The sequence below is a fragment of the Felis catus genome, chromosome E1 (assembly GCF_018350175.1).
Source record: "Felis catus isolate Fca126 chromosome E1, F.catus_Fca126_mat1.0, whole genome shotgun sequence".
Classification (NCBI taxonomy): domain Eukaryota; kingdom Metazoa; phylum Chordata; class Mammalia; order Carnivora; family Felidae; genus Felis; species Felis catus.
Window position 1 is genome coordinate 14,521,241 of NC_058381.1, and position 23,981 is coordinate 14,545,221.

Consider the following 23,981-nt stretch of genomic DNA (forward strand, 5'->3'; position numbering starts at 1 on the left):
GGTGTAGTAGCGGGGGCGGCGGCCGGGGGCAGCGCGGCTCCTTCCCTTGTTGTGTGTGTCGGTGCCTCCTCGCCATCTTGTTGCAAAGCCTTTTCTTGTCGGCGGGACTCCCGGGGGCCGCGGGGCGGGAGGCATCTGAAGGGAAGAAGAGAGGGAGGGGAAGGAGGGAGGCAGTGCTGCCTTTTGTTTTTTTGCATCAAAATTTTTAAAATTTGCAAATTATATTTTGCAAATATTTTGGGAAACATTAATTTTTGTCTCCGTGCTCTCCCGTTCTTCCCTGCGGAGTGCGCTGCGCCGCCCAGCCCTGTCGCCCCCCGGAGGTGATCCCTCCCTCCTGCCTGCCCGCCAGCCTGACCTGTGCCCGGCTCGCGGGCCGCAGTCTCGGCCCCGGCGCGCCCCCGGCAGCTCTCGGCGCGATGAGCATAGAGACGCTACTGGAGGCGGCCCGCTTCCTGGAATGGCAAGCGCAGCAACAACAGAGAGCACGTGGTGAGCGGCCGGGTTGGGCCCCTGGGGCACCGGGGAAGGGGAGACGAGCGACCCTGGTCTCCGAGCCCACGCGAAACCGCGGACACGACCCCCTCCCGAGCGGCCCGCGAAGCCGGGCAGCGCAAGGTTCGCACAAGAGCCGCCGCCTGGAGAGGAGTGTTGGGGGCAGTAAAATTAATTAATGAATACATTAACATTCAGTGAGGGACCCGGCTCCTGTGGGCGCCACCTCAGCTGCCTGCCACCCGGTGTGCACCTTTCGTGGGGGCTTCTTTCGCGTGGGCCAGGGGCGCCCTCGGTAGAGCTGAGGATGTGTGAGCCGGTGGGGGGTGGGGTGCGGAATGGTGTTGCGTGGGGGTGGCAGACCCGCGTGTGCGTGCGTGTGTGCAGAGGGGATTGTGATGTGAGCCTCGAGGAGAGCGGATGAACGGACGTGTACACGGGCGAGTGTATAGTGCACACGAGTGGGCGTGTGTGTAACGGAGTGGGGGGTGGGAATTACTCTACGCCGAGCGGCTCCCCGGCTTCCCTGGCCCTGTGGGAAGGGTGCGGGGGGCGCTCCTGGACGATCTACGCGCCGCTTGGGGCGGAGGCGGCCTTTGCAGAATGAAATGACATCGCGTGTCTTATGATCCTGGCCAGCCCCGCCTGACCCCGCCTCCCAGAGCTGGGCTGGGTCGCGCTTCAGGGATTTGGGTGAGAGCCGGGCTGATTGGGTGTCTGCGAAAAGGCCTGCAGGTCGCTGGGGGCAGTCCCCGGGCCCCCTTTGCTGCGCCCCACTTTAGCCGGTGTGGAATGTGGCGTGTCTGCGCGTTCCAAACCCGCTCTCGGCTGGAATGTTGCGTGTGCCTGCGTTCCAAGCCCGTTGGTTACACCGGCTGGTGACGTGGACAGGCCCCGCCTCCGACCACGTGCACGGGGGACACTCCCGCTGGGGACGGAGCGGCCCGGCCCCTCCCGGCTGCCTCGCGCTGGGCCGGGGGCGGGGCCTGGGCGGGGCTGGCGAGTGGCCTTGCGCCGGGTTGGGCCCTGGCTCCGGCCGCCGGGCACCTCCCCGGGAGAGCCTGTGCGCTGGAAGGAGGAGCCGCCGAGCTCACCTGTCCATTCTCGCCCTAACCTCCTGTTTTTGATCCTGGGGCAAGGGAAACCCTCAGACTTGCAAGGCGACAGGACATTTAGAGCTCACATATTCCCACTGACGTTTGGGGGAACGTTCTCGCCAGGACCTCCTGACAATACCCCTGGCCACATTGTGGAGTGAACCAGGCTTGAGAAGGGGCAAACTTTGACGTTCCCTCGACAGGAGAGGAAGATTTCAGATGCTTTCCGTCCCACCCGCCCTGTCGGTGGTCCCAGGCTTCAGGGTCAGGAATAGGGGTTGGAGGTAAACACCTCCGTTTTCCGGACCATTGCGAGGGCCTCGGACCCGGATCGGTGTGTGTGCAGTATCCGGGGACTCCTGTCCCCTCCATTTCCCCTCCCCAACCCTTCTGCCGAGTTGGTTGTGGTAGAGAGAGTGCTTCGCCCTCCTTTCCTTTCTCTCTGCCTATTGTTGCTTCAATGATGAGTCATGCAGGAGGTAGTAGTGTGTGTTGTGTGCGCGCGCGCCCTGCAGCTAGCTTGTGCCGCGGCAGCGGCGGAGGGGGTGGGGTGGGGGGAGCAGCAGCGGGCCAGGGGCGGGGGAGCAGCGGGTCCGCCCGGCCAACCCGGCCGACAGGCCTCTCAAGGTCAGGAGCCACTCGAGATATGTGAGACTGACATGCTTGGATTTTGCGGAATTGATGGGCCAGGACATCAGCCCACGTGCCCCTCCCCCTTGTTTTCGGGGTCCTGAGCAGGGCCAGGCCCTGACAGTACTGGTGGTGGCCGGGAATGTCCTGCTTTCAGGCCCAGCGACAGGGCGTGGAGGGGAGGGCAGCGTGCACAAGAATTGGAGAGACTTGAGTCACCTGCTGCCACCATCAACACAGTGCAATTCAGGAGTACCTATTGTGTCCTTGCCGCGCATCAGGCACTGTGCTAGAGGTGAACAGGGTTGACCCTGCTGTTGCCCCAAGGGAACACTCACATCACCTTCGTTTTACCTTCAGGCTGATTGGCCTTCTGGGGAAGGGGAGAAGACCCTGTGCCCTCTTCTCTTCCACCCTTTCCCAAATAATAAGGCCAGAGCTGGCTGTAAGAAGGACAGTGATGAGAGAGAGAGAGAGAGAGAGAGAGAGAGAGAGAGAGAGAGAGAGAGAGAGAGAGAGAGAGAGAGGCAGCGCGGGCGCGCGCGCGAGAGAGCGCCCCTCCCCCACGTGGTGAGAACTGAGGGCAGGGAGCTGAGTAGAGGCCTAGTTTAACTGACCAGTCACAGGTCCTTCTTCGCGTGGCAGGAGGTCTTAGGGGATGGATGGTGCAAAGCCACATCTACTCCAAAAGCTCACATACAGATGGCTAGACCTGGCCACAGCGGTTAATCTCAAATTCATATTTTTTTTCTCCTCCTTGAGGTTCTGTCCTCTGACTTGGGGTGGGAAAAATGGGTGGTGTGCGGACCTGCTGACCAGAACTGCTTTCCTGGGTATGTACCTGATGAGCAGCTCTGAACAGGGATCCTGTTGTCCATGCCCTGGTTCAATCTCAAGGGTGGGTTTCCTGACCTAGACCAGCCAGATTGCTCACGTGATGAACCTGAGGATGTGTGTGCACATGTGTGTGTGAGAGGAAAGAGAGGTCATCCTGGTGGTCAGGTGGGAGGGGAAGGGGGTCTGGTCATTTCCAGCATTCATGGAGGTAGCTCAAATGGGAGCCTCTTCTACCTGACCTACTTACACCCTGGGAGGGGAGGGGGGGGGCTGCCTTATGTATTTAGCTCCCTATTAGCATGAAGAAGGGGAGGACTCCTGAACAATGGGGGCTACCTAGTGTAGATTCCTCAGGCCCCAGCCCTGAGCCTGCTGTGGCCCCTGAATCACCCCAGAACAGTCAGGCTAACTTCCCTGGGGCCAGCCTCTGGGCAGAGCCCAGGGAGGATGTCAGAGTGCGTGCATGTTTGGGAGTGCTGCATAGGTGCATTATTTTAAAGAGTCTAAACCTGTATTGTTCTTGAGGGAGGCCCTTGAGTGACTGCCACTTTGCTGTCCCCACTGGGTTTCCCCCTCCCCAGGGCATAGGAGGAGGGTTGCTGCTGGTGGGGAGGAGGCAGGAAGCTTTGGTGGGCTGGATCTGGCTTGGGACACCCCCTCTTCTTCGCCACCAGTCAAGATTTCTCATGCCAATCCAGGTGTGATAGAGCTTGGCCATTCACTTGGGTCCTTCCTGGTACCTGCCTGGCTCTGGAAGAGAGGGTAGGTGAGAAGGAGGTTGCCATCTCCTGGACCAGCTGTGTGGAGTTACTTTAAAATATGGGGAATGAGTTTTACTTTCAGGCTGAGTTCCCAGGACACCTGTCCTTGGGGCTTGGGGTCCCCTCTGTCCCACTGCTAATGGGAGAATGGAACACCGACCCCCACACCTATGAAAGTTTGGGCCCTGGCTCAAGGGAATGAAGGTGGGCTGTGTTGGGCCCTGACCTCCAGGGCCTTGCCCTTGGGGATGGGTGGGGGGTGGACTGGGTAGGTGGTAGGTGGAACTCTTTGCCAGTGTAGTCTCTGGGAAGCTGGAGAGCAGAGAGCTGGCTTTCCCCGGAGCTGTAATATTAACCAGGGCCTTTGGAAAGGCCTGGGAGACCAGTGCCTCCCCTCATTGGAGCAGGCCCACACCGGCCTGGCAGCTCCCCTTCCAGAAGGGCAGGGGAGATACGGAAGAGGCCCCGTGCTGCTGGGAAACCGCCGAGTGCTTCCCCTCTCACAACACTCTCTACTTCCTCCTTCGCCTCTTCTCCCCTGCGGGAGGGAGGGGCCTGGAGCAGGCCTGGCTCACACTCAAATTGTTGGTTGGCCAAAGGGCCCTGAGGCCTCAGGTTTTCTGGGGCCCTGAGCCCCAAAGGCCAGTGTGGGGTTGATGCCCTCCTCCACAAGGGGCTCTTAGCCAACCTTGTCCTCCCCCCCCACACACAACCCCACCCACCGTGGGGTGGTGTGTTTGGGGCGTGTCTGCCCGCTACTGCTGTCAGCTCAGTCAGTCAGCAGTGTGGCCAATCCGGGATGGGCAGGAGGGCTGGTGGACCAGCCTGCTCCCTGGCCTGGGGGCTACAGCTGCTCCCCAGAGATCCTGCCCAGCCCTGTAGCCAGGGAACCTGAATGGTGGGGCCCAGAGAGCATGGGGCTGGGTGGAGATGGAGAGGTGCTTCTGGAGCAGGAAGGGTGTTCTCAGCCAGCTCCTGAGCAGGCCTCACCTGGCAGCAGGTCTTTCAGCAGAGATGCTGAACTGACCGGTGCGAGGCTGCCCTTCTTTCCCGCCTGCCTCTTTGCTTCCTGGCTGTCCCGCTGGTGGTGGGGACAAGAGGGATGTGGGAACGATGAGTTCTAGCACCACAAAGGGCAGAGAAGGACCGAATTTGTTTTGTGTGGTCTCTGAGGAAACCAGACACTGGGACCTGGCCTGGGAGTCCTGGGTCTGATTTCCTCATGTGTGAACTGAAGCTGATGTCCCTGCCCTGCCTGTGGTGTGGACTCTTGTGAGGATCCACAGGTGTGTGTGTGTACAGACACCTAGTGAGCAGATGCTGACACAGCAAGTATAGGTATACGCCGGGTGTCTGGATTCCTGGCTGGGTGTAGTTTCAGTAATACCTGTGACTTGCTGTGTGGTCCTCAACAAATCACTTTGCCTCTCTGAGCTACTTTATTTCATCTGTGAAGTGGAGGTGCCGCCTGCCCTCTGGAAAGTACTTGGTAAATACTTTCGAAGGCCTTCCCCAGAAGCTATGATCCGCCTACCTCCCGCCCCCCCATTCTTCTCTGGTAGCCTGTGAGGTCTTTGCTGACTGGCCTCTGCCCACCTTATCTATCACCCCATTCCCCTCAGCTTTGTTCCTGAACTTTCCTGCTCGTCACCAGCCTAACCTCTGAACTTTCAGGTTGCCAGACCTCCAGCATCCTCTCTGACAGCCCCTGCTCTGTCTTTCCACAGCCCCTCTCCTCTCTCAGCCTGGGTTGTTATCCTCTGTAACTTGTCCTTCCCCTCAACGCCTCTAGGCCTTGAGCTCCCCAACGCAGAGACTAGGTCTGTTTTCATTGTTCGCCTCTGTGTCCCCAGCACTTAACCCCAGTGCCTGTCTGGGTGTGGATGGGGATTTGTGGTGTCTCAGGCTGAGCGGGGGGTGTCACTGAGCACTAACTGGGACAGGGTCAAAGGATGTGTTATGGTTGGAAGACTTCAGAAGCTGGGACCCAGGACTGCTGGCCCACTGAGAAAACCCCTTGTGTTCTCTCTGCGTAGAGGAGCAGGAGCGGCTTCGCTTGGAGCGGGAGAGGGAGCAGGAGCAGAAGAAGGCCAGCAGTCTGGCCAGGCTGGCCCATGCCCTGCCCGTGGAGGAGCCCCGCATTGAAGCACCACCCCTACCTCTGTCCCCTCCGGCACCCCCGCCAGCACCCCCACCCCCACTTGCCACCCCCACCCCACTGACTGTCATTCCTATTCCAGTAGTGACCAACTCTCCTCAACCTCTGCCCCCACCCCCACCACTGCCTCCTGCAGCCCAGCCTCTGCCCCTGGCGCCCCGCCAGCCGGCCCTGGTTAGCACCCCTGGACTCAGCATTAAGGAGGCTGCCCCCCTGCCCACCAGGCCACAGGTGCCCACCCCTGCTCCCCTGCTGCCGGACTCCAAGACCACCCTTCCGCCCACTGGCAGCCCTAAGCCTCTGCAGCCCCTCCCCACCCCTATCCTGACCATAGCACCACACCCTGGAGTCCAGCCCCAGCTGGCCCCCCAGCAGCCACCCCCACCCACTCTTGGGACCCTGAAGTTGGCACCAGCGGAAGAAGTCAAATCCAGCGAACAGAAGAAGAGGCCTGGGGGGTGAGTGAGGTGTGGCAGAGTCTGGGCTGGTGGGGTGGAGAACTGCCCGAATCCTGGGCTGTGTGTGGAAGAGAAAGTACCCCCCCCCCCTCCTGAGCCAGTCCTTCAAAGCCATGTCCTACCTCCCTATCTGAGAAGCACGGTATTTTATTTGGACAGTTTGCACTGTGCCTGTGCCTGTGCCTATCCCCACCCTGGGAGTGGGGAATGGCCATTGCCCTCTGTTTTCTCAGGCTTCTGTGTCCTCTGACCCCCTCAAGGATGGGCCGATGGCATTTCCAAGCCTTTGGACAGAGTATTGGATTGGGGAACTCTTGGGTGAGGGCTGGGGTCAACTGGCTATTTCTCTGAGCCCCAGGAGACCTTATATCTCCTCTTAGGTGGAAGGGGCAGGATGGAGGGTTAATGGGTTGTGAATTACGAGCATACGTGTGCCCTCCAGGGAGTATAAGCACATCTGAACAGGGTGAATATCTCCCATTGCTGCTTTTTGTACAGAGAATGTGGGGGGCAAGACGCCTGTGACATTTGGGGAGTGGGGGCAGGGGGCGGGAAGGCCACCTAATTGGGCCCTCCTCCCTAAGCCTCCTGTCTGTCTGGGTTTCAGGATCGGAACCAGAGAAGTCCACAACAAATTGGAGAAGAACAGGTGTGTGTGCGTGCGTGTGTGTCTCTGGGCTCCACCTGCCCGCTCCGGGGACAGGTCCCACCCTTGTTCTCCTGGGGCCTTCCCTCCCCGCCCTGGTCCCCGGCCCCCCAGGCGCTAACTGGCGCCTCTCCCTCTCCCCAGGAGGGCCCATCTGAAAGAATGCTTTGAGACCCTGAAGCGCAACATCCCCAACGTGGACGACAAGAAGACGTCGAATCTGAGTGTGCTGCGGACGGCGCTGCGGTACATCCAGGTACGGGGGAGGGAAGCGCGGCGGCGAGGACGGCGGGCGGCGGCCTCTGCGCCAGCTTCCTCCTCATTCCTCCCGCCCTCTTCCCCTCGCCGCGGCCCCGCCCCGCCCTCGCTCCCTCTCCCGCTCCCCCGCCCGCCTCCACGCGGGCGCTGAGCACATGGCCCGGCTGACGTCAGCGGGGCTCCCCGCCCGCGAGGGGGCGGGAGGACGGGCGCGCGTGCGCGGGGGAGGGCGGCCGCGGCGTTCCCTTCTCCGCCCCCCCCTTTTCCCGTTCGGCCGCCCCGCGGAGCCCCGCCATCTGCGCCGCCTCCGCAGCTCGGTTTTCAGACCCGGTGCCCGGGCCCGCGTTACAGCCTGGCGCTCTTAGTGCCCCCGCGGGTGAGAAGGGCGTGGAGCCGCCCCGGCGCCTCCAGCCCGCCCGCAGTGCCTGGGCGGGAACCCGGATTTGGCCCGAGAATCTGTCGCTCGTGATGGGGTGGGGAGTCCCCTGGGCGTGGCTCCTTGCACGCGGCGGCGCGCCGGTGAGGCCCCACCCCGTTTTACCCCCAAAGGGTTAAGAGCCTTCCAGTGAGCGCATTGAGGTGCCACGACTCAGTTTTGGGGGTTAATGCTGGAGGCTGTGGAAATGTCCGAGTAACCAGTCCTCGGGTCGCCGAACCTTCAAAAATTAGGCTCTCCTCATGCCTGGGATTTTAACCCCTTTTCAAGGGGCCCTCCTGTCTGTGTGGACCTCCCCTCTTTGGACATTGGCTTCCCTCTGCAGTACGGGGTGGGGGGCGCCCGCCAGATAAGACAGTTGCCATGACGGCCCCGTGTTTCGGTTTCCTTGGAAACCGGCCGAGGGTTCCGCGTGCCGGAAAGGAGGCTGTGGGGGTGGGGCGCGCGGCCACGCTCGGCTGCCGCGGAGACGGAGTCCGAATGGAGCCGTTGGGGAGTGGGAGGGACTTAGGGCTCCCTGCCTGGCGGGGGCGGGGGCAGCTTGCGGTCCCCCTATCGGCGCGCTTCGACAGCTGGGGGGGTCGGGCAGCATTAAGGTTCCTGTGGGAAGGGTAGCAAAGAGGAACTGACCGAGCTTTGAGCCGGGGCCGGGCGCCACCCCTCCCCCGGCCAGTACTGCGGGGTCACAGCCCTGAGGTAACCGGAGCCTGACTTGTTCAGGGGGCGGAGGCGCTGCTTCGCGACTGCTCCCAGCCGGCTGCTCCCTCCCAAGCTCCCGCGAACGCGCGCCCTTCCGCCCGCCCTGCGGGTGAGGGGGAGGGGCTGGCGCGCCTCCAGGCCGCTTCCCGGCACCCTGGAGGGGAGGGGCCGGGCTCGAAGATTGGTGGAAACGGGGTGGGGGCGGGGCTTCCGTGCTCCGAGGGGAGGGTGCAGCCGGCAGGGAGTGACGCTGCGAGGCCGGGTCCGCGTGGGTGCGCGCGTGCTCTGGGAGGGGCGGGGCCTCGCTGTTGGCCTGACTGGCTTAGAAAGAGGAGAGGCCCGAGGGGGTGGGCTTCGGAGGGTCTCCAGGAGGCCTACTTCTGACATATTTTTGCGGAACTTGGGCTTGAGAATGTTCCCGGTCCTTCAGTCATAGGCAATTATGTGTCCTGGAAGCAAATCCTTGTCCAAATGCTGTGACGTTTTCTATGACTCTCAGTTTCTTTTGTACTGCCATTTTGCTAAATGGGAAGAAATAGTAGCATCTTCATCATAGGAATGTTCAGATTGGTCCTCAATAAACACCAACTTAATAATTCTTGAGAAGTAGAAAGAATAGGATGGCACATTCCACTTTATAGACACATACTTAGGAAAGCGTTGCTTGCAATGATATCTGGATTTGAAAATAAATCAGAAATAGAGACTTAGTAGAACCAGCAGACATGAGCCTGGGCTGAAGAGGCAGCGAGGTGTGAGGTGTACCCAGGCTGTTCATAAGAGAAATGTGTCCTGGGGCTGGTTGGTAATGGAAGCAGAAACAAAAGTTACAAGGCTATCTCAATCCTCAATCTCATTCATTTGTTTATTCACTCAGGTACTTTGGACAGCTCTGTGTCTGATTCTGAGGATGAAGCAGGGAGCAAAGAAATAAGCGTGGGTCTGTCTTCATAGGTTTGGTCTTGGTGGCAGATTATAAATACTGTGCCATGAGAATGTAATAGGGACAGGGATCAGAGGATCTGTTTTGAGGAGTGCCGGAGGTTGTTGCTGAGGAAGGGGCATCTGAACTGAGACCTGAAGGTTCCAGGGTGACCTGGGCAAAGCAGAGGGCAGAAAGCCCAGCTCAGGCTGAAATTTCTCCAGCAAGAGGGAGCAGGATTCAGTTTTGGAACTTAAAGGTGGCCGTGGGGGTTACCACGTGGAGAGTAGAGATGGGCCAGGGGCTGGGGGTGGGGGTGGGGGCAGCAGGGCACTAGATAGGAGTCAAAATGGAATAGTAGAGAGACCAATAAGGTGTGTAGACTGAAAGCATTGGTTGTTTGCTGAGGGGGGAAGGCTGTAGCTCCCAGCCAGACTCAGAGTGGCGTGGAAGATTTTAAGAAAGCCACAGTGAGGTGGACAAAAGCAGGAAGAGGAATAGGCAGGTACCAAACTATGCATCCAAGCAGTTTTAGGAAATATGTTTAAAATGAAGCAATGTGGACAAAAGCTGGACCCGGAGAAACTTTCCGGGGGCCTCTAGGCCTGTGGATAACTGAGCTGGGTAAGAAAAAGAGGTTTTGGCCTCTGAGTTTCTCCCTAAGTCAGAAATCTACTCTTCCTGCTGGTAGGTAGAGTTCAGGACACCACTTCCAGCCCCCAGCAGCCAGGTTCAAGTGAAAGCTGACTCACCACAGGCCCCATCATTGATATGGCCTCATCTGATGTCATGTCCAGCAGTGGCCTCTCAGGGTAGAGCCAGGTGAGAAGCCAGGTGTGTGTGTGTGTGTGTGTGTGTGTGTGTGTGTGTGTGTGTGTGTGGGAGGGATCTTTCTGGCAGAAATATAGAGGGAAACAGGTTAAATCTCAAAACCAGGATAGAGAAGGCTGTGTGTGGCCTGGGACTGCTAGCAGAATTGTGAAACTACCAGGTTTCAGGCCAGAACATTGCATGGTTGTGTCTGGGTTATGTGTTGGCAGGTACTAATGGTTTGAGGCATTTCTTACTGGTAAGGTCAGAAACACAGGAGTTTGGGGCTGCACGAGGAAGCGTAGGGAAATTGGGCCTAGTTTAGTGGGCAAACTTGAAGACATTGCCATGCCCCAGAGGGACAAGTGAACAGTCAGGAAGGCTGCTATAAAACTGCTTGTAGAAATAGAGTCAGGGGAAACTTATGCTAATGTGACTGTGATTCTGTGATACAGCAGAGAGACAGGATAGAGGTGGGAACCAACATGCTCACATCCTCACAGATCCTTCCCCTGGAGCTAAGATGTGCATAATTCTGTCCTGGACACTGGTTGGGTCAGGGGATAAAGCTGATAATAAAACAGTCCTTGCCTTTACTCACAGCGTTGGACAAGGAACAGTGTGTATGGAGGTGGAAGGACAAAATACGAAGCTTTTAGGGATAATATGAACTAGTGTCTGATTAAGTACTACCTGACAGTCTTATTAAATGCTCAAGAGTGTTGTGCGGTGCCAAGAAGGGCTCAAGGTCAAGAAGATGCACTGGTCAGGGCATGAGATGGGATGGGTGGTGGGAGTCGGATGTGGTCTCGGAGCACAAGCACATATGATGTAGAGGGATGAGAAGGGACCATCTGTGTGTGAGACTGGGTTCAGAGAGGAAAACTAATACAAGCTGGATAGTTTGGTGTAGGAAGAGTCGGTGAGTTCTGTACCTGGCCGTAACCGGCCAGCCTTAGAAGCCAGGAGCTCAGGAATAGTTCAGGTTAAGAGACTCAGGATGCAGCAGGGCAAAAGTGTCCATGTTTGGTGGACCCAGCACTCGTGACATGTCTGGGCCAAAGAGAAACTGGCGACAGGGAGGTCTCCAAGACTTAGAAGAGTCAGTTTTAATAAAGTGTCAGCTTCAGGAGGTCATGGAGGATAGGAGCTGAGGCATAGGACACAAGCTGGCCTTTTGGGGATATAAAACACTTTTTTTTTTTTTTTTTTTTTTTTTTGAGAGAGAAAGTACATATGCCAACTGGGGGAGAGAGGCGGAGGGAGAGAGAGGATGTTGAGCCAGCTCTGTGCTGAGCGGTTGATCCCATGACCCCGGGATCCTGACCTGAGCTGACATTAAGAGTTGGACGCTCAACCGACTGAGCCACCCACATGCCCCTCGAGACACTTCTGATAGGGGAGCAGTGCCACAGTCTGGGAGGCATGGCATCCAGCACCAACATGAGGGGTGAACCTAAGAGGCTGTGGGCCTGGAGGAGTTGAGGCAGGGATGGCTCTGTGGACAAGGGAACTCCCTGTTGGTGTTCTTAGTGAGGTGGGTGGCATCAGTGTCATGGGGGCAGGAGCAATGTGGAACCTGTGGTGAAGGACAGAAGTGTCTCCAGTGGTGCTCCATGTCCGAGGTGCCATTGAGCCATTTCTCCTTAGTGCAGCTCAGCTACAGGTGTGGAAGGAGGGGCACGTTCCAGGGCTTAGGGATCGATCATTCAGCAGCCTGGGGAATCTGGAGGGCTGTGGGCAGGGTGAAAATGGAGAGTGTGGTTGAGAGGCAGCACAGGTAGGTGCCACGGAGAGTAGCCCAGGTCAGAGCAGAGGGCAGAGCCAACAGCTGCTGGGGATGAGATGGAGGCAGGTCAAGAAGAAATTCAGGGGGTTGGAGGCCATGCCACAAAGTCTGAGAGGCATCCTCAGGGACATTGAAGTTAAGACTAGTGAATGATGCTGTGGAGCAAAGGGCAGGATTGTTTGGGGTTCTTTGGGGAATGAGTTCCAAGGAGGGTAGCCTGTGGCATGGTGACTGACAGCATGGTATGAGTGGTGGCGGGGCCTTGAGCGTCACGGAGAAGTCTGTTACCCCCTCTGTCCTCTGCAGAATGGAGGCAAGTGGCTGCCAGGAGGGTGGATAGAGCCAGAGGCCATGAAGCCCCTCAGGACGCAGTTGATGTGGGGGTGGGGGAAGGCCTTCATCCTAGAGCGGGGCTGGCCTGGATCTGTGCTTTTTTTCAATGGTGCCTGCTGGAGAGCCCACAGTCCCCAGGATGCAGGGCCTCACAGGACAAAGCCATGGACCAGCAGTGGGTGTGGTCCCCCGCGGCCCCATCACTGCAGACTGCCCCTGGGTGCTAAGTGACCTGGAGGCCAGGGTGGCAGTGGGAAGGGATTGCGGTACGTGGGGACCCTGTGGCCTCTGCTCAGGGTATCCTTCGGTCTCTTGGCTGTTGTCCAGTCTCTGAAGAGGAAGGAGAAGGAATACGAGCATGAGATGGAGCGGCTGGCGCGGGAGAAGATCGCCACACAGCAGCGGCTGGCGGAGCTCAAGCATGAGCTGAGCCAGTGGATGGACGTGCTGGAGATCGACCGGGTGCTCCGGCAGACTGGCCAGCCGGAGGACGACCAGGCCTCCACCTCTACGGCCTCTGGTGAGCCCCACCTGCCCCTCCCTGGTCAGGCCCTTGCCCCCCAGCTCCATGCCCCCAGACCCCAGGGGCATCTACTACTCCAGCCTCTTGTTTCGCGAGCCTTTCTGACCTGTCCCTGTCCCCGTGTCCCCCCACAGAGGGTGAGGACAACATAGACGAGGATATGGAGGAGGATCAGGCCGGCCTGGGCCCACCTAAACTGAGCCATCGCCCCCACCCGGAGCTGCCGAAGCCACCGCCCAGCACCGCCCCTGCACCTCTGCCTCCCCATCCACACCCCCACTCCCAGCCTGTGGCCCTGTCTCCTGTCCACCTGCCTGGGCAGCAGCCGCCACCACAGCAGAAGACACCTCTGCCAGCCCCTCCTCCCCCACCGGCTGCCCCTGCCCAGACGCTGGTGCCCGCTCCAGCCCATCTGGTGGCTGCAGCTGGTGGAGGTTCCACGGTCATCGCCCACACGGCCACCACCCACGCCTCAGTCATCCAGACTGTGAACCACGTTCTACAGGGGCCGGGCGGCAAGCACATCGCCCACATTGCCCCCTCGGCCCCCAGCCCTGCTGTGCAGCTGGCACCTGCCACACCCCCCATTGGCCACATCACAGTGCACCCTGCCACCCTCAACCATGTGGCCCACCTCGGCTCCCAGCTGCCCCTGTATCCACAGCCCGTGGCAGTGAGCCAGCCCGTGGCGGTGAGCCACATTGCCCACACCCTCTCACACCAGCAAGTGAATGGCACAGCGGGGCTGGGACCCCCAGCCACTGTCATGGCAAAGCCAGCTGTGGGGGCTCAGGTGGTGCACCACCCCCAGCTGGTGGGCCAGACAGTGCTCAACCCCGTGACCATGGTCACCATGCCCTCCTTCCCGGTCAGCACACTCAAGCTGGCTTGAGGATGAGGCCACTCAGAGGCCCCCAGTGGGGGCAGGGAGGGGGACCTGTCCCCCACTCTCCCACCCACCAGCTCCACACATTCCAGCCAGGCCAAGGCCCGCCCCACCCACACCCACCCCCAGGCCTCCTAGGGGAAGGGGGTGCAGAGACTCTGAGCCAGGGGAGGGAGGGGCCCCCCCAGGGAGCTGGGCACAGGGCAGGGGGTTACCCCACTGCACTAGGACTTGATAAAGTGATGAGACACTCTGGTGAATGTGCCACTCGTCCGGCCTGGTGCCAGCTCCAGTGCCGTTCCCGCCTCCCCACCTTGTCCCCTGCAACCAGTGCGAAGTGGGTGTTGTGTTCTCCGGCTTCCCCGACCCTGCCTGCCTTCCTGTGCTGCTGCTGCTATTGCTGTCTGATGAGGTGGCTGAGTGCCGGGTCCTCTGTCCTGAGCCTCGGCCTTCTCTCCCCAGGCCTTTGGAGGGGACGGGGAGAGGGAGCAGAACTGAAGCAACTTGGCCCAGAAAGCTGGGTACCGTGGTGGGGGGGGGGGGCGCTCTGCTCTGAGTACACGTGACAGATCCTAAGAAGTGGCTGCTCTGCAGTCCCACCCACACAGGTGGGCGCCAGCCTACGGTTCTCCAACCCAGCTGCGGTCACTGGCTCGTCACAGCAGAAGCTAGTTAAGAGGAGTCTCTATCAACAACTGAACCCGTGCTGTTGCTAAGCTCCCTGAGCGCCCCAATCCTTGCCACTGGGCTCCTGACCTCAGGAGGGTAGGCTGAAGGTGGGTGGGGACTGGGAAGGAAGGGCTTAGCGGTCCTGCCCCTCCCCCCCTCCCGCTGGCCTGGGTACGGCTGGGGAGAGAGCTTCTCTGGACCCGGCAGTCCCCATCCCTGGTTCCCTGGCCTCTGCTCAGTGCTGTGCACTCCCGAGGGATGGGTGTGCCTGAGTGCCTCCCGCAGCCTCAGAGAAGTGGATTAGTAGCTATCTGGTCTGGGTTCCAGGTGCCTGAAGCCACACTGCTGAGGAAGTTAAAAATCCAGGGCCTGGGCCCAACCAAGCTCCTTCCCTGCTGCTCTGGGGACCTGTAGAGAAGGGAGGAGGGCTGCTACTCCTGCCCCAACTCCTCTGTCTCTGCCATCATCTCTCTCTTTCCCCCTGAACATCCACTTTTTCCCAGTGGGCTGTTCTGAGTGTATACTCTGTGGAGGTTGCTGCGTGCCACAACTTTCCTCTGAGGAAGGTCCTTGGTTGGACCTAGGGCAGGGCTGAGCTTGGGGTGGGGAGTCAGGGGGCCTGTGTGTGTGTGGTGGGGGGCATGCTTCTTTCCCTGCCTCTGCCTCTGCCTCGGCAGGCCGCTTTGGCTTCTCTTTTTATGTGGGTATTTATTACAAGTGGCCTTGTGTCAGACACACTCAGTTGTGCACTCGGCTCCCCACCTGGACACAAGATGGCCTTTCAGTGTGGGGAGAGGAAGCCAGTGTCCCTAGGTGTGAAGTTTGCTTTGACAGGCTGGGGGCAGGAGGAGTGGCCTGCAGTGTTCTGAGGAGGCTGGCAAAGGTCTTGAACAGGTTTGGACACCTAAGAACCCCCTTTCAGTTCCTTCCTGGTCCTGGAGACTTTCCAGGGGACTGCTCTCCTTTGTCTCTCCTGGGGTGGGGAAAGGGAGGGCCTGTGGACACCCTAGAGGCCTCTAAGAGGGAGCCCCACACCCATCCCAGCACAGCACTCACACCTCACAAGCTCGCTGCCTTCCTGCCCCTGCAGCCACCACCTGCCACCCTGGTTCTTGGGGAGACCAGTTTCCACTCTTCCTTGAGTGATTACAACCGAAAGAGCAGAGGGAGCCCGATCAGCCTGGCGCCCAGGGAACAGAGAAACGTTGGGGAACCTGCCCTCCCTCTCAAGCTCTGTTCACCTCCCTGCATCCTGAGGCCATTCCAGAAAGTGTGTCAACCAGTGGCCTCTCGGGCCTGCACAGATACCTCATCCGCCTGTTCACCGCCCCTGCCCCTCCCCACCCCTAGCAGTGGGGGCCTTCGAATCTAGTGCCGAATGACTATGTCCAGATTGGTGACGATGGGTGTTGTTGCTGTTGTTTTTGTTGTTTGTGAACGCTGTGATGCCGTGTGCCCGAGAGGGCAGCCGCCGCCCAGCCCTTCCTTGGGCATCTCCCCTCTGAGAGCTGTCAGGACCATATCTGTCCTCACCCTGTGGGACCGCCTGCCCCTCCCCTCCCTAGCCCTTCCAGCCTGGGGGACGCGTGCGTGTGCGCACACATACACACACACATACACACACACACACACCTTACCTCTCATGCGTGTTTTACTTTTTGATGTTAAGAGTGGTTCACTGGCTGGGAGCCTTTACCTCGGGGAGAGGGGGAGGTTGGTTCCTTGGGGGGCCAAAGAAGGGCAGGGAGTGCCTGGAGGGGAATTAGGGGTCACCATACCCCTGCTCTCCAGGAACAGCTTCTCCCCCATCCCAGGGTTCCATCCCCATCCCCTAAAGAGGTGGCCCTTGTTTACAGTGAGGACTCGGTCACTGTGTCTCCGTTTCCTGAAATATAAACCGTAGCGACCCCAGACTGTAGAGATTTTTATGTGTTTGGATACATCTGCTGTGTGGGAAAAAAAAAAACAAAAACCCTACAAAAACCCTAATTTTGTACATATTGTATTTTTACTATTGAACTGTATTCTAGTGGCTGTTCATGCTCCAAGACTTTAGGTATTGAGACATGAATACTATCCATGTAATAAGCACTTGCCTGGAATAAAATATAAAACTGAAATAAACCTGCACTGAAACCAGAGATGGGGCTGTCAGGCTGCAGCATCTGGGTCACTTTGTTGCAACAGGAGGCAGAGCCTTTTAGGGAAAGTCCTCTAGGAAGCATCGGGGTTCTTAACCCTGTGGACATTTGAGGGGCATGCGTCCTCGAGCAGCTTCGGTGCTGGTCAGTTTTAGAAGATTTGGGGCCTTCCAGTTCTGATGCCGGTGTTCGATCCTAAACAGGCTCTGAGGACTGCAATTCTGGGCTTCCTTATACTTTTGCAATACTTCATACTTCCTCAAAACCATTTTTACAAACACTATCTTGTTTCATGTCTTAACAGCATGGCGGAGTAAACGAGCCAAGAACTAGCCCTGTTCTGGCAGATAAGGAAACAGGTTCGAGGTGGCTTGGTATGGCCACACAGCTAGCCTGCAGTCCAATCTGTCAACTCCATGCAGAGTTCCCCAACATGTGCCACTCTGCCCTGGGCCTACTGTAGAGTTGTGAATCCTGAACTTGATAAAGTTCCAGTAGGAAAGGTGGAGGGGAACCGCCTCAAGACCTGTGCGCAGAAGGGTGAGAGGCTTCCTTAGAGGGCAATGCACTTCTGAAGTTGTAGTTAGGACGGGTCATCTGGGGAATCCATAAGGGAAAGGAACAAAAAGAGGAAGAAGTTTGAAGGTCAGGACTCAAAGAACCATGTTCTAAGATGGGCCCGGAAGACCCTTGTCCCTATAACGACATCTCTTCCAGTTTAGGGGAAACCAGCCCTTTGGCAGGCTGTCTCAGGAGGAAGTGAGGAGGTAAGGAAGAGGCCTAACTATAGACCAGGCAGGCTGCCTTGTCGAATGCCCCAGCGACACGTTCCCCACTCCCAGCCCCAGCCAGAGGAATGGACTCCACTTCTCTTCCTGGGGTGGGCTATCCTTAGGGAAGGAAGTGGTCACCAATGTCTTGGGTCCCATTCTCTTGAAGAAGCACCAGCTCAACAAAGGCCAGGCCCAGTGTGCCTCTGTCCTAAAATCCTGCCAGTCCTTTCACTCGTGAGATGCTGGCTCCCCCTGCTGGTAGCTCCAGGAAGAGATGAGTCCCCTGACCTTAGGGAAGGCTTTAGGGTTAGGACTAGTATTTCCTACGTGCCTATTCAGTGTCAGACACTGTCAAACACTGGGGACAAAGATGAAGACTCTGCCCCTGGTAGTGATGACCCAGTATCATCTCAGGGATATCACTATCTTTAAAAAAAAAAAATTTATGAAAGAGAGAGGGTGTGAGCAGGGGAGGGGCGGAGAGAGAGGGACACAGAATCTGAAGCAGGCTCCAGGCTCCGAACTGTCAGCATAGAGCCCGATGTGGGGCTCAAACTCACGAGCCTTGAGATCATGACCTGAGCTGAAGTAGGATGCTTAACCGACTTGAGCGCCCCGGGCTAGCACTGTATATTAAGGGTAGGCAGAAACTCCCCCAGCTCAGCTGGAGCCTGCAAGAGGGGGCCTGTGATCAGAGTAACAGAAAACAAAAATCCCGATTTAGGAATCCAGGTGCTTCCATTCAGCAGCTCTGTGTGAGAGGAAGACTTCAGGGGTTCCCTGAGGTGGGGTTCCTACTGGCGCTTCTTGCTCTTACTCTGCACGTGGCATTGCCCTCCTTGGACCCATCACTTTGGCTGCTGGCCTCTGGTCCTAGAAGCCGAGCCAGGAGGATGGGGAGTGCCCACGCTTCTGGGTGGAGAGGAAGGTGGGAGTATGTAAAGGAACCAGACCACTCCCAGGCTAGTTTATATGGAGCCTTGGTGAAGTCACAGCACTGGGAATTCAGACTGCTCCAGGCAACAGTGGGGGAAGTGTTGCCTTGAGGGGTTTATAAGGTTCCCTGGACCCAGATTTCCCTGTGCCAACTAGTTTCTTTGCCTTGGCAGCTCTGAGTTGATAACAGGCCCTGATGCCAGAAAGCCTGTGTCCTCTAGACCAGAGCACATGCTGATGGCCGGAGCCCTCTCCCAGGAGCCGTTGATGATGGGGGCAGTGGTCCTCTAGGGTGGGGGAAGACAGGTGGGAACCTACTATTCCAGTGGGGCCCTCAGCAGGTCTGATCCCTCCTGACACTTTCCTCATGCCCCATCCTGGAGCAGGCATCGCAGAGTGCTCCGTGGCCAGGAGCCAGGGCCAGAGGGGCTGGGTCCTTCCCCACCAGCTGGAGGGGCCGGGAAGCTCCTGCAGATTCCAATTCAGGCTCCAACTCATCATTATAGCTGGTCAAGAGGGCAGGCAGGCTGGGGAAGGGGTGGGACAGGGACCTATACTCATCCAGAGGCTGGTCAAGTCATTGGTTGGTCTGAGATAGGAATACTGGCTCTGGGGTGAAGTCGCCCCACTGAGTATTCGGGGTCTAGCTATCCCCTGCTCCTGACCAGCCCACAGCTGAGGTCCCTCTCTCCTGGAAACTTTGGTTCTCTTTTTTCACCGTCCTTGCCTTGTGGGGCTGGCCCTCTGTACAGTTCAATTGTGGAGCTTCCAGAATTTGCCAGTACACAAAGTCACTTACTGTCCAGTGAGTGTCCACTGCCCACTCAGCAGCCCCCAGAGCCACAAGGATTGCCAAATGCTGTGTTTATTGGTCTGTTAACAACACTGAAGAGTATAGTTTCTGAACCAAAAAACATATACACTCTGCTTCTCACAAAACCAGAGTCACTAAGGCAGGCACACAATGGCCACCATGCTTGGTGGAGGCTGAGGATTCACAGACAAGGGTAGGCAATGGGGCAGTTGGCCCTCAGACAGGCCATGCAGTGCCCAGGACAGGGGTGGGTTGAGGAGACTGCAGGATGCCCAAGGGCCGCTGGGCCCTTTTCATGTTTCTCAAAGGCAGGGAGTCTCCAGACCTAAGTGACTGCTGGACAGGCCCCTGTGGCAGAATGGCCCCAGGGCAGAGCCTTAGCCTTATGTGTTTAGGGGTGGGGGGGCAAGTAGGGATGACAGAGCAAGCAGTGTGCTTAGGCCTGGGATCAGGAGCTGGGCCCTTCCCGACATCTCTATGAGTGAGGCTCCTCCAGGGGGCTTCAGGTCTCCAGGCTTCTTGGCATCCTGAGGAGCATGGGGCAGGCAGGGCTGGCCTTGCTCCTCACCAGGGACAAACAGGGATGACCCAGGCATCCTCCCCTCCCCTCCTCCCCCCCAGACTGAGGGACCCAGTGGGTGCCTGAGACAGGCGATGGGCTGTCCCAAAGCTCTGGGGCCTGTCCCTGAGAGGAGGCTATCACAGGATTTCCTCCCTAAAGAATCACCCTGGGATTCCTCTCGAGGGCAATGCTCCCACTGCGTTTCCAGGTCATCCAGTGGGCAAAAGTGTCATTTTTCAGGGGGGCATCTAATGCATAAAGCAAGAACTAGGTGGCGAGAGTGAAACTGTACAGGTACACGTAGGTGCCCTGTACGGGCTGGGGAGCGCACGGGGTCACCCCAGGTGGCCAAAGGCAGTGGCAGTGCTGCTGAGGTGGGCTTCTCCCACTGGGCCCGCATCTTCTGACTGCCTCAAGGTCTCCTGCACCCAGAACACATGCCCGAACCGGCAGCTGTTCTGGCTGCCCCCACTGGGGCTGCGGTGGGCATATGCACTATGGCTGCAAGAGGACTCGAAGAAGAGATACAGCACAGAGTCCCTTTGCCCACATGACCCATGCCAGGTGGGGCCAGGCAACTACCGCCCGTTATATCTATACGGCCCCAGGCTGACCTAGGAGAGGCCAGGAGGAGCAGTCTGGGCTGAGGCTGCAGGTGACAGTGGGGCTATTTCCAGGTGTTTGAGAGGGGAGCAGAGTAGGTGTCCCCCAGGGGAGCCACTCCCTGAGGCCAACCTCTCCCATCCCATCCCTGGCCTGAGGGCATCCAGGCCCCTGACTTGCCCTGCAGGGCCAGCACTGCCCAGAGTCCGATCCCAGGCTCACAAACGCTTTGTTAGGAACACGGGTGGGCAGGCAGGGTTGGCCGGGGCTCGGGCAGTCTCCGCTGCACTGCCCTGCGCCTCTGCCCGTGGGGGCCGGGGGCCCGGAGCCCAGGCTCCAGTCAGCTGCCGCTTCCTGGCCACAGCCCTCACTTGTTCTCTATGAGCATCTGCACCTTGTGGACGAGGTCCCGGGCAATCTGCAGGATCTCCTGGGCATCGTGATGCTCAGCCCGTTCTGGGGGAGACAGAACTGTGGGGATGCTGGGGCAGGGGCAGTAGTCTGCGAGGAGCCCTGTGGTGGCCCACCCTGCTGTTTCCACCTGCTGGACTCGGGACATCTGCCTACGGGGAAGGGACTGGAGATTTCTGAGAGCCCCTCCAACCCTTCCTGGGCCAGAAGTGGAGCCCCCCAAACCCCTGCAGGGGGCAGCCGGGATGGCTGGAGCGGCTCCTACCATTGAAGAACTTGATGATGTCGGTGAAGTCCATGTTGTTGTCCCGGATAATCTCACGGTAGGCCTCTACCAGGGCCAGGGCGATGAACAGGACAAAGTGCTCTGATGAGATGTGCCGGGCCGCCCAGATCACCTCCCACACGGCAAACACGTCCTCGTACAGCAGCTCTGGGGACAGTTAGGGGCTAAGGCTGAGCCTGGCTCCCCATGGGCCTCTAGGTAGAGCCAAATGCAGAGACAGAGCTCCAGGGGCCTAGCTCCTGGGGTTCTCCCCGTTCCACAGAGCCCTGTCCAAGCAGAGGGTTCCAAGCCCCAGGTCGAGACCCTGCCCTTCTCCTTGGTGATTCCCGCACACTGGACTCGGGCAGCCTTCACACCTGTGCTCTTGTCAGCTGCTCTTCATAAGCCTTGCTGCTTGAGAAGATTTGGTTTGAAAACAGTCCCCAAAACCACTGGCTTAGGGTGACTGCTGGCGGCACTCTGGAATCACGTAAGGAGCTTTTAAAATTGTGGATGCCCAGGCCACAATTTAAAATTGTGGATGCCACACTTCATTAAGTCTGGGGCTGGGTGAGCCCGTGACGCTGGCATGTCTAAAAGGCTCCCCAGGTGGTTCCAAAGTGCAATTAGGGTTAGGAACCACTGACTTTGGGGGAGAAGGATCTCCCACTGCCTTGACCCTAGTCCCACCATCAACCCATCTCTTACCTCTCTTAAAATCCAGGAGGAACCAGCGGTAACAGAAGTAAAAGTGGGTGTAGTCTCCATTCTGATGCATCAGCTCAAACAGCTCTGAGTCCAGGATCTTGCAGAAGTAGAGAAAAGGAGGCCAACTGAGCTGATGCTGCCTCTCCCAGCCTCCCCTGCCCACTGTGCGGGCTGCTGGCATTGCTCCCGAGACCCTCCGGTCCCCTTGGGTGGAGGCTGCCCTCTGCTGCCCCATCCGTCTCTCTGGGAGTTGCTCTCTTTGCAATTATACCACTTTCTGGGTGTTTGATTCACTGTCACCTGTACTACTCACCAACACTTTCACGGGCACAGTATTCCCATACTGACATCCCCCTCAATTTGCAACACTGAAAACAATGATTTCTCAAGTGATAGAAATTAAGCTTATACATAAAGGACATTTCTGGAATGCTCCCTGGCCTCCCTGTGGATTATGGACGAGCCTGGAGGTGCCTGGTCACGAGCCCACAGGCAGCTGCACACCTCACCTGGATGAGGGAGCGCATGTTGGCAAAGTGGGTGTCCATGGCGCCCCCGTTGGGGAAGTTCTGGCTCATCCTCTTCATGAGGTGGCTGAAACAGCTGTAGGCCAGCTGATCTGAGGGGAGATGGGAGTGAGGCCGGCAAGGCAGCAGACCCCAATGCCTCATCTCACAGGAGGTGTCCTGTGGTCCGGACGACAGGGTTGGCCTACATTCCCACCCTTCCAGAACTAGTGGTCTTCTTTTCCTTTCTCCAGCTGATCTCAGCCCAATCCCAATACCATTCTGGGAATACTCTCAACCCCCACCCCCGGCCCAGTCCCTCACCATCATCGAGGACGACCAGGAGAGGTGCCAGCAGGTCGCACATGCCCTGCACATAGCCCACGTCCAGGTGCTCCCACACATAGCTGAAATGACGGGGAGAGAGCCACTGTGGTTGTGTGCCATCCTCTGCTCCCCGCAGGGACCCCTAGGGAGATGGTCCCTAGAGCGGCCTGCTACCCAGAAGTCAGCCTTTCCATGACCCTAAAGTTCAGGGAGTATAGTGGTAACCCACAGTCTCTGTCCTCAAGGCACCCAGGGGCTCAGGGAAAGACAATAAACGGCTTTCACCGTTCGGTTTGCTCGGGTGAGGGCAATCAGCTAGGCTTCCTGGAGAAGTATGGCCGAGGCTGAGATCTGAAAGACCTCTAAGAAAGAAGAGGGGTGGGGTGGGGGGCACAGTGGGGAAGTGTTCCAGACGGAGAGAGCTGAGTGTGCTTCAGTGCAGGGCAGAGGAGCAGGGCACCTGCCAGACCTAACCTTCCACAGAGCAGGGTCCCTGCCTCCCTCCCTGAACCCTGCCCCACAGTGGCACCTGCACATGATGTCTCTGAGCCTCTCCAGGTTGGGGGGCGTGAAGTACCAGTAATTGCGGTCACATCGCTGCACATCCTTGTCTATGCGGTGCAGATTTAAGGCCATAGTATCCAGTAATTCTATCTGAAAGAGTGGGGGGCCCTCAGGAATGAGTTGGGGGCCAGAAGTGGTGCCTACATAAAGGGATGCAGCAAATGCAGGAACCAAGAGACTCTGAAAACAGAGCCCCCAGGGATGCTGAGAGATGCGCTCAGCACCCCCTGCAGGACAGTGAGGGTAGTCCCACCTTCCACCCACCAGCCCGTCCCCATGCCTCAGGGATGTCAGGAGGGCCTCTGGGGCTGGCTGAGAACAGTCCCTGGGGAATGTCCACATACAGTGTAGGCAGCAGCGCACACGGCCGCAAGCTCCTCCCCTGCCTCCAGCTCGCGAGCCCGCGAGGCCTTCTCCTGGCTGGGATCTTGGGGCTCGGAGAAAACACGGGCTGCCAGGACCGGCCCGTCGGAGCCTTCCTCCCCACCGCCATCGTCCTCCTCCTCGAAGCCCATGCTCTGCCCCTCGTCTATGCTCGACTGGATGCCCGAGGCCACGGAGTAATTGCGAGAGGATGGCAGTCCCGAGTCTGGAGAGTCAAACTCCACTGACTGCTGCTGTTCCACCATGGTGGTGCCGGGGGGCCCTGCTCCCGGCTCCTGCTCAGGCTCGGGTCTGGGATCTTCAGTGCCTGGGGGCTTGGGGGGCTCCAGGTCATCCACAGAGAGAAATACCTGGTAGGGGTGAAGAGATGGTGGGGCTCACACCTATACTCCAGCACCTTCCCTCAGCTCACCGTTTCCTTCCTGGGGTCCGAACAAGAGGGATGGAGAATTCTACAACTCCATGGCCTCCACACTGCCTCACCCACCACCCCCAGGTTGCCAAGCCTCCCCTCTGACCCACACAACCAGGGGGAGAGCAATCAGGCTCCGGGCAAACACGGAGACACCATCTTTTAGCC

The 23,981-nt window shown here is 58.4% G+C and overlaps 2 protein-coding genes across 14 annotated transcripts in view; one reads left to right on the top strand and one right to left on the bottom strand.

Moving 5' to 3' along the window:
* Nucleotides 1-16,548, top strand: MNT (MAX network transcriptional repressor). Its single transcript, XM_003996411.6, has 6 exons — nt 1-492; nt 5,857-6,436; nt 7,044-7,085; nt 7,227-7,338; nt 12,657-12,849; nt 12,987-16,548. Exons 1-6 carry the CDS (start codon nt 420-422, stop codon nt 13,742-13,744), a joined length of 1,758 nt encoding a protein of 585 aa, XP_003996460.1. The 5' UTR covers nt 1-419; the 3' UTR covers nt 13,745-16,548.
* SGSM2 (small G protein signaling modulator 2) overlaps nt 16,394-23,981 on the bottom strand; it is a 38,729-nt gene continuing 31,141 nt past the window's right edge. For 8 of the 13 annotated variants that reach the window (XM_045044037.1, XM_045044035.1, XM_023244237.2 and 5 more), the window contains 7 exons: nt 23,362-23,751; nt 22,983-23,107; nt 22,451-22,533; nt 22,130-22,239; nt 21,621-21,717; nt 20,913-21,080; nt 19,105-20,707 (listed from right to left, as the gene is read on the bottom strand). In XM_045044037.1, the coding sequence (XP_044899972.1) occupies nt 20,604-20,707; nt 20,913-21,080; nt 21,621-21,717; nt 22,130-22,239; nt 22,451-22,533; nt 22,983-23,107; nt 23,362-23,751 (1,077 nt within the window). In that variant the 3' untranslated portion in view covers nt 19,105-20,603. Of the gene's footprint in view, nt 17,146-19,104; nt 20,708-20,912; nt 21,081-21,620; nt 21,718-22,129; nt 22,240-22,450; nt 22,534-22,982; nt 23,108-23,361; nt 23,752-23,981 lie in introns of those variants that run through there. The other 5 variants (XM_045044036.1, XM_023244238.2, XM_023244241.2 and 2 more) reach the window with 3 other exon arrangements.

Coding starts and splice junctions, on each gene's coding strand:
- MNT (XM_003996411.6), top strand. CDS start 420: ATGAGCATAGAGACGCTACTGGAGGCGGCCCGCTTCCTGGAATGGCAA. Junction 493..5,856: donor GCAACAACAGAGAGCACGTG/GTGAGCGGCCGG, acceptor CTCTCTGCGTAG/AGGAGCAGGAGCGGCTTCGC. Junction 6,437..7,043: donor CAGAAGAAGAGGCCTGGGGG/GTGAGTGAGGTG, acceptor TCTGGGTTTCAG/GATCGGAACCAGAGAAGTCC.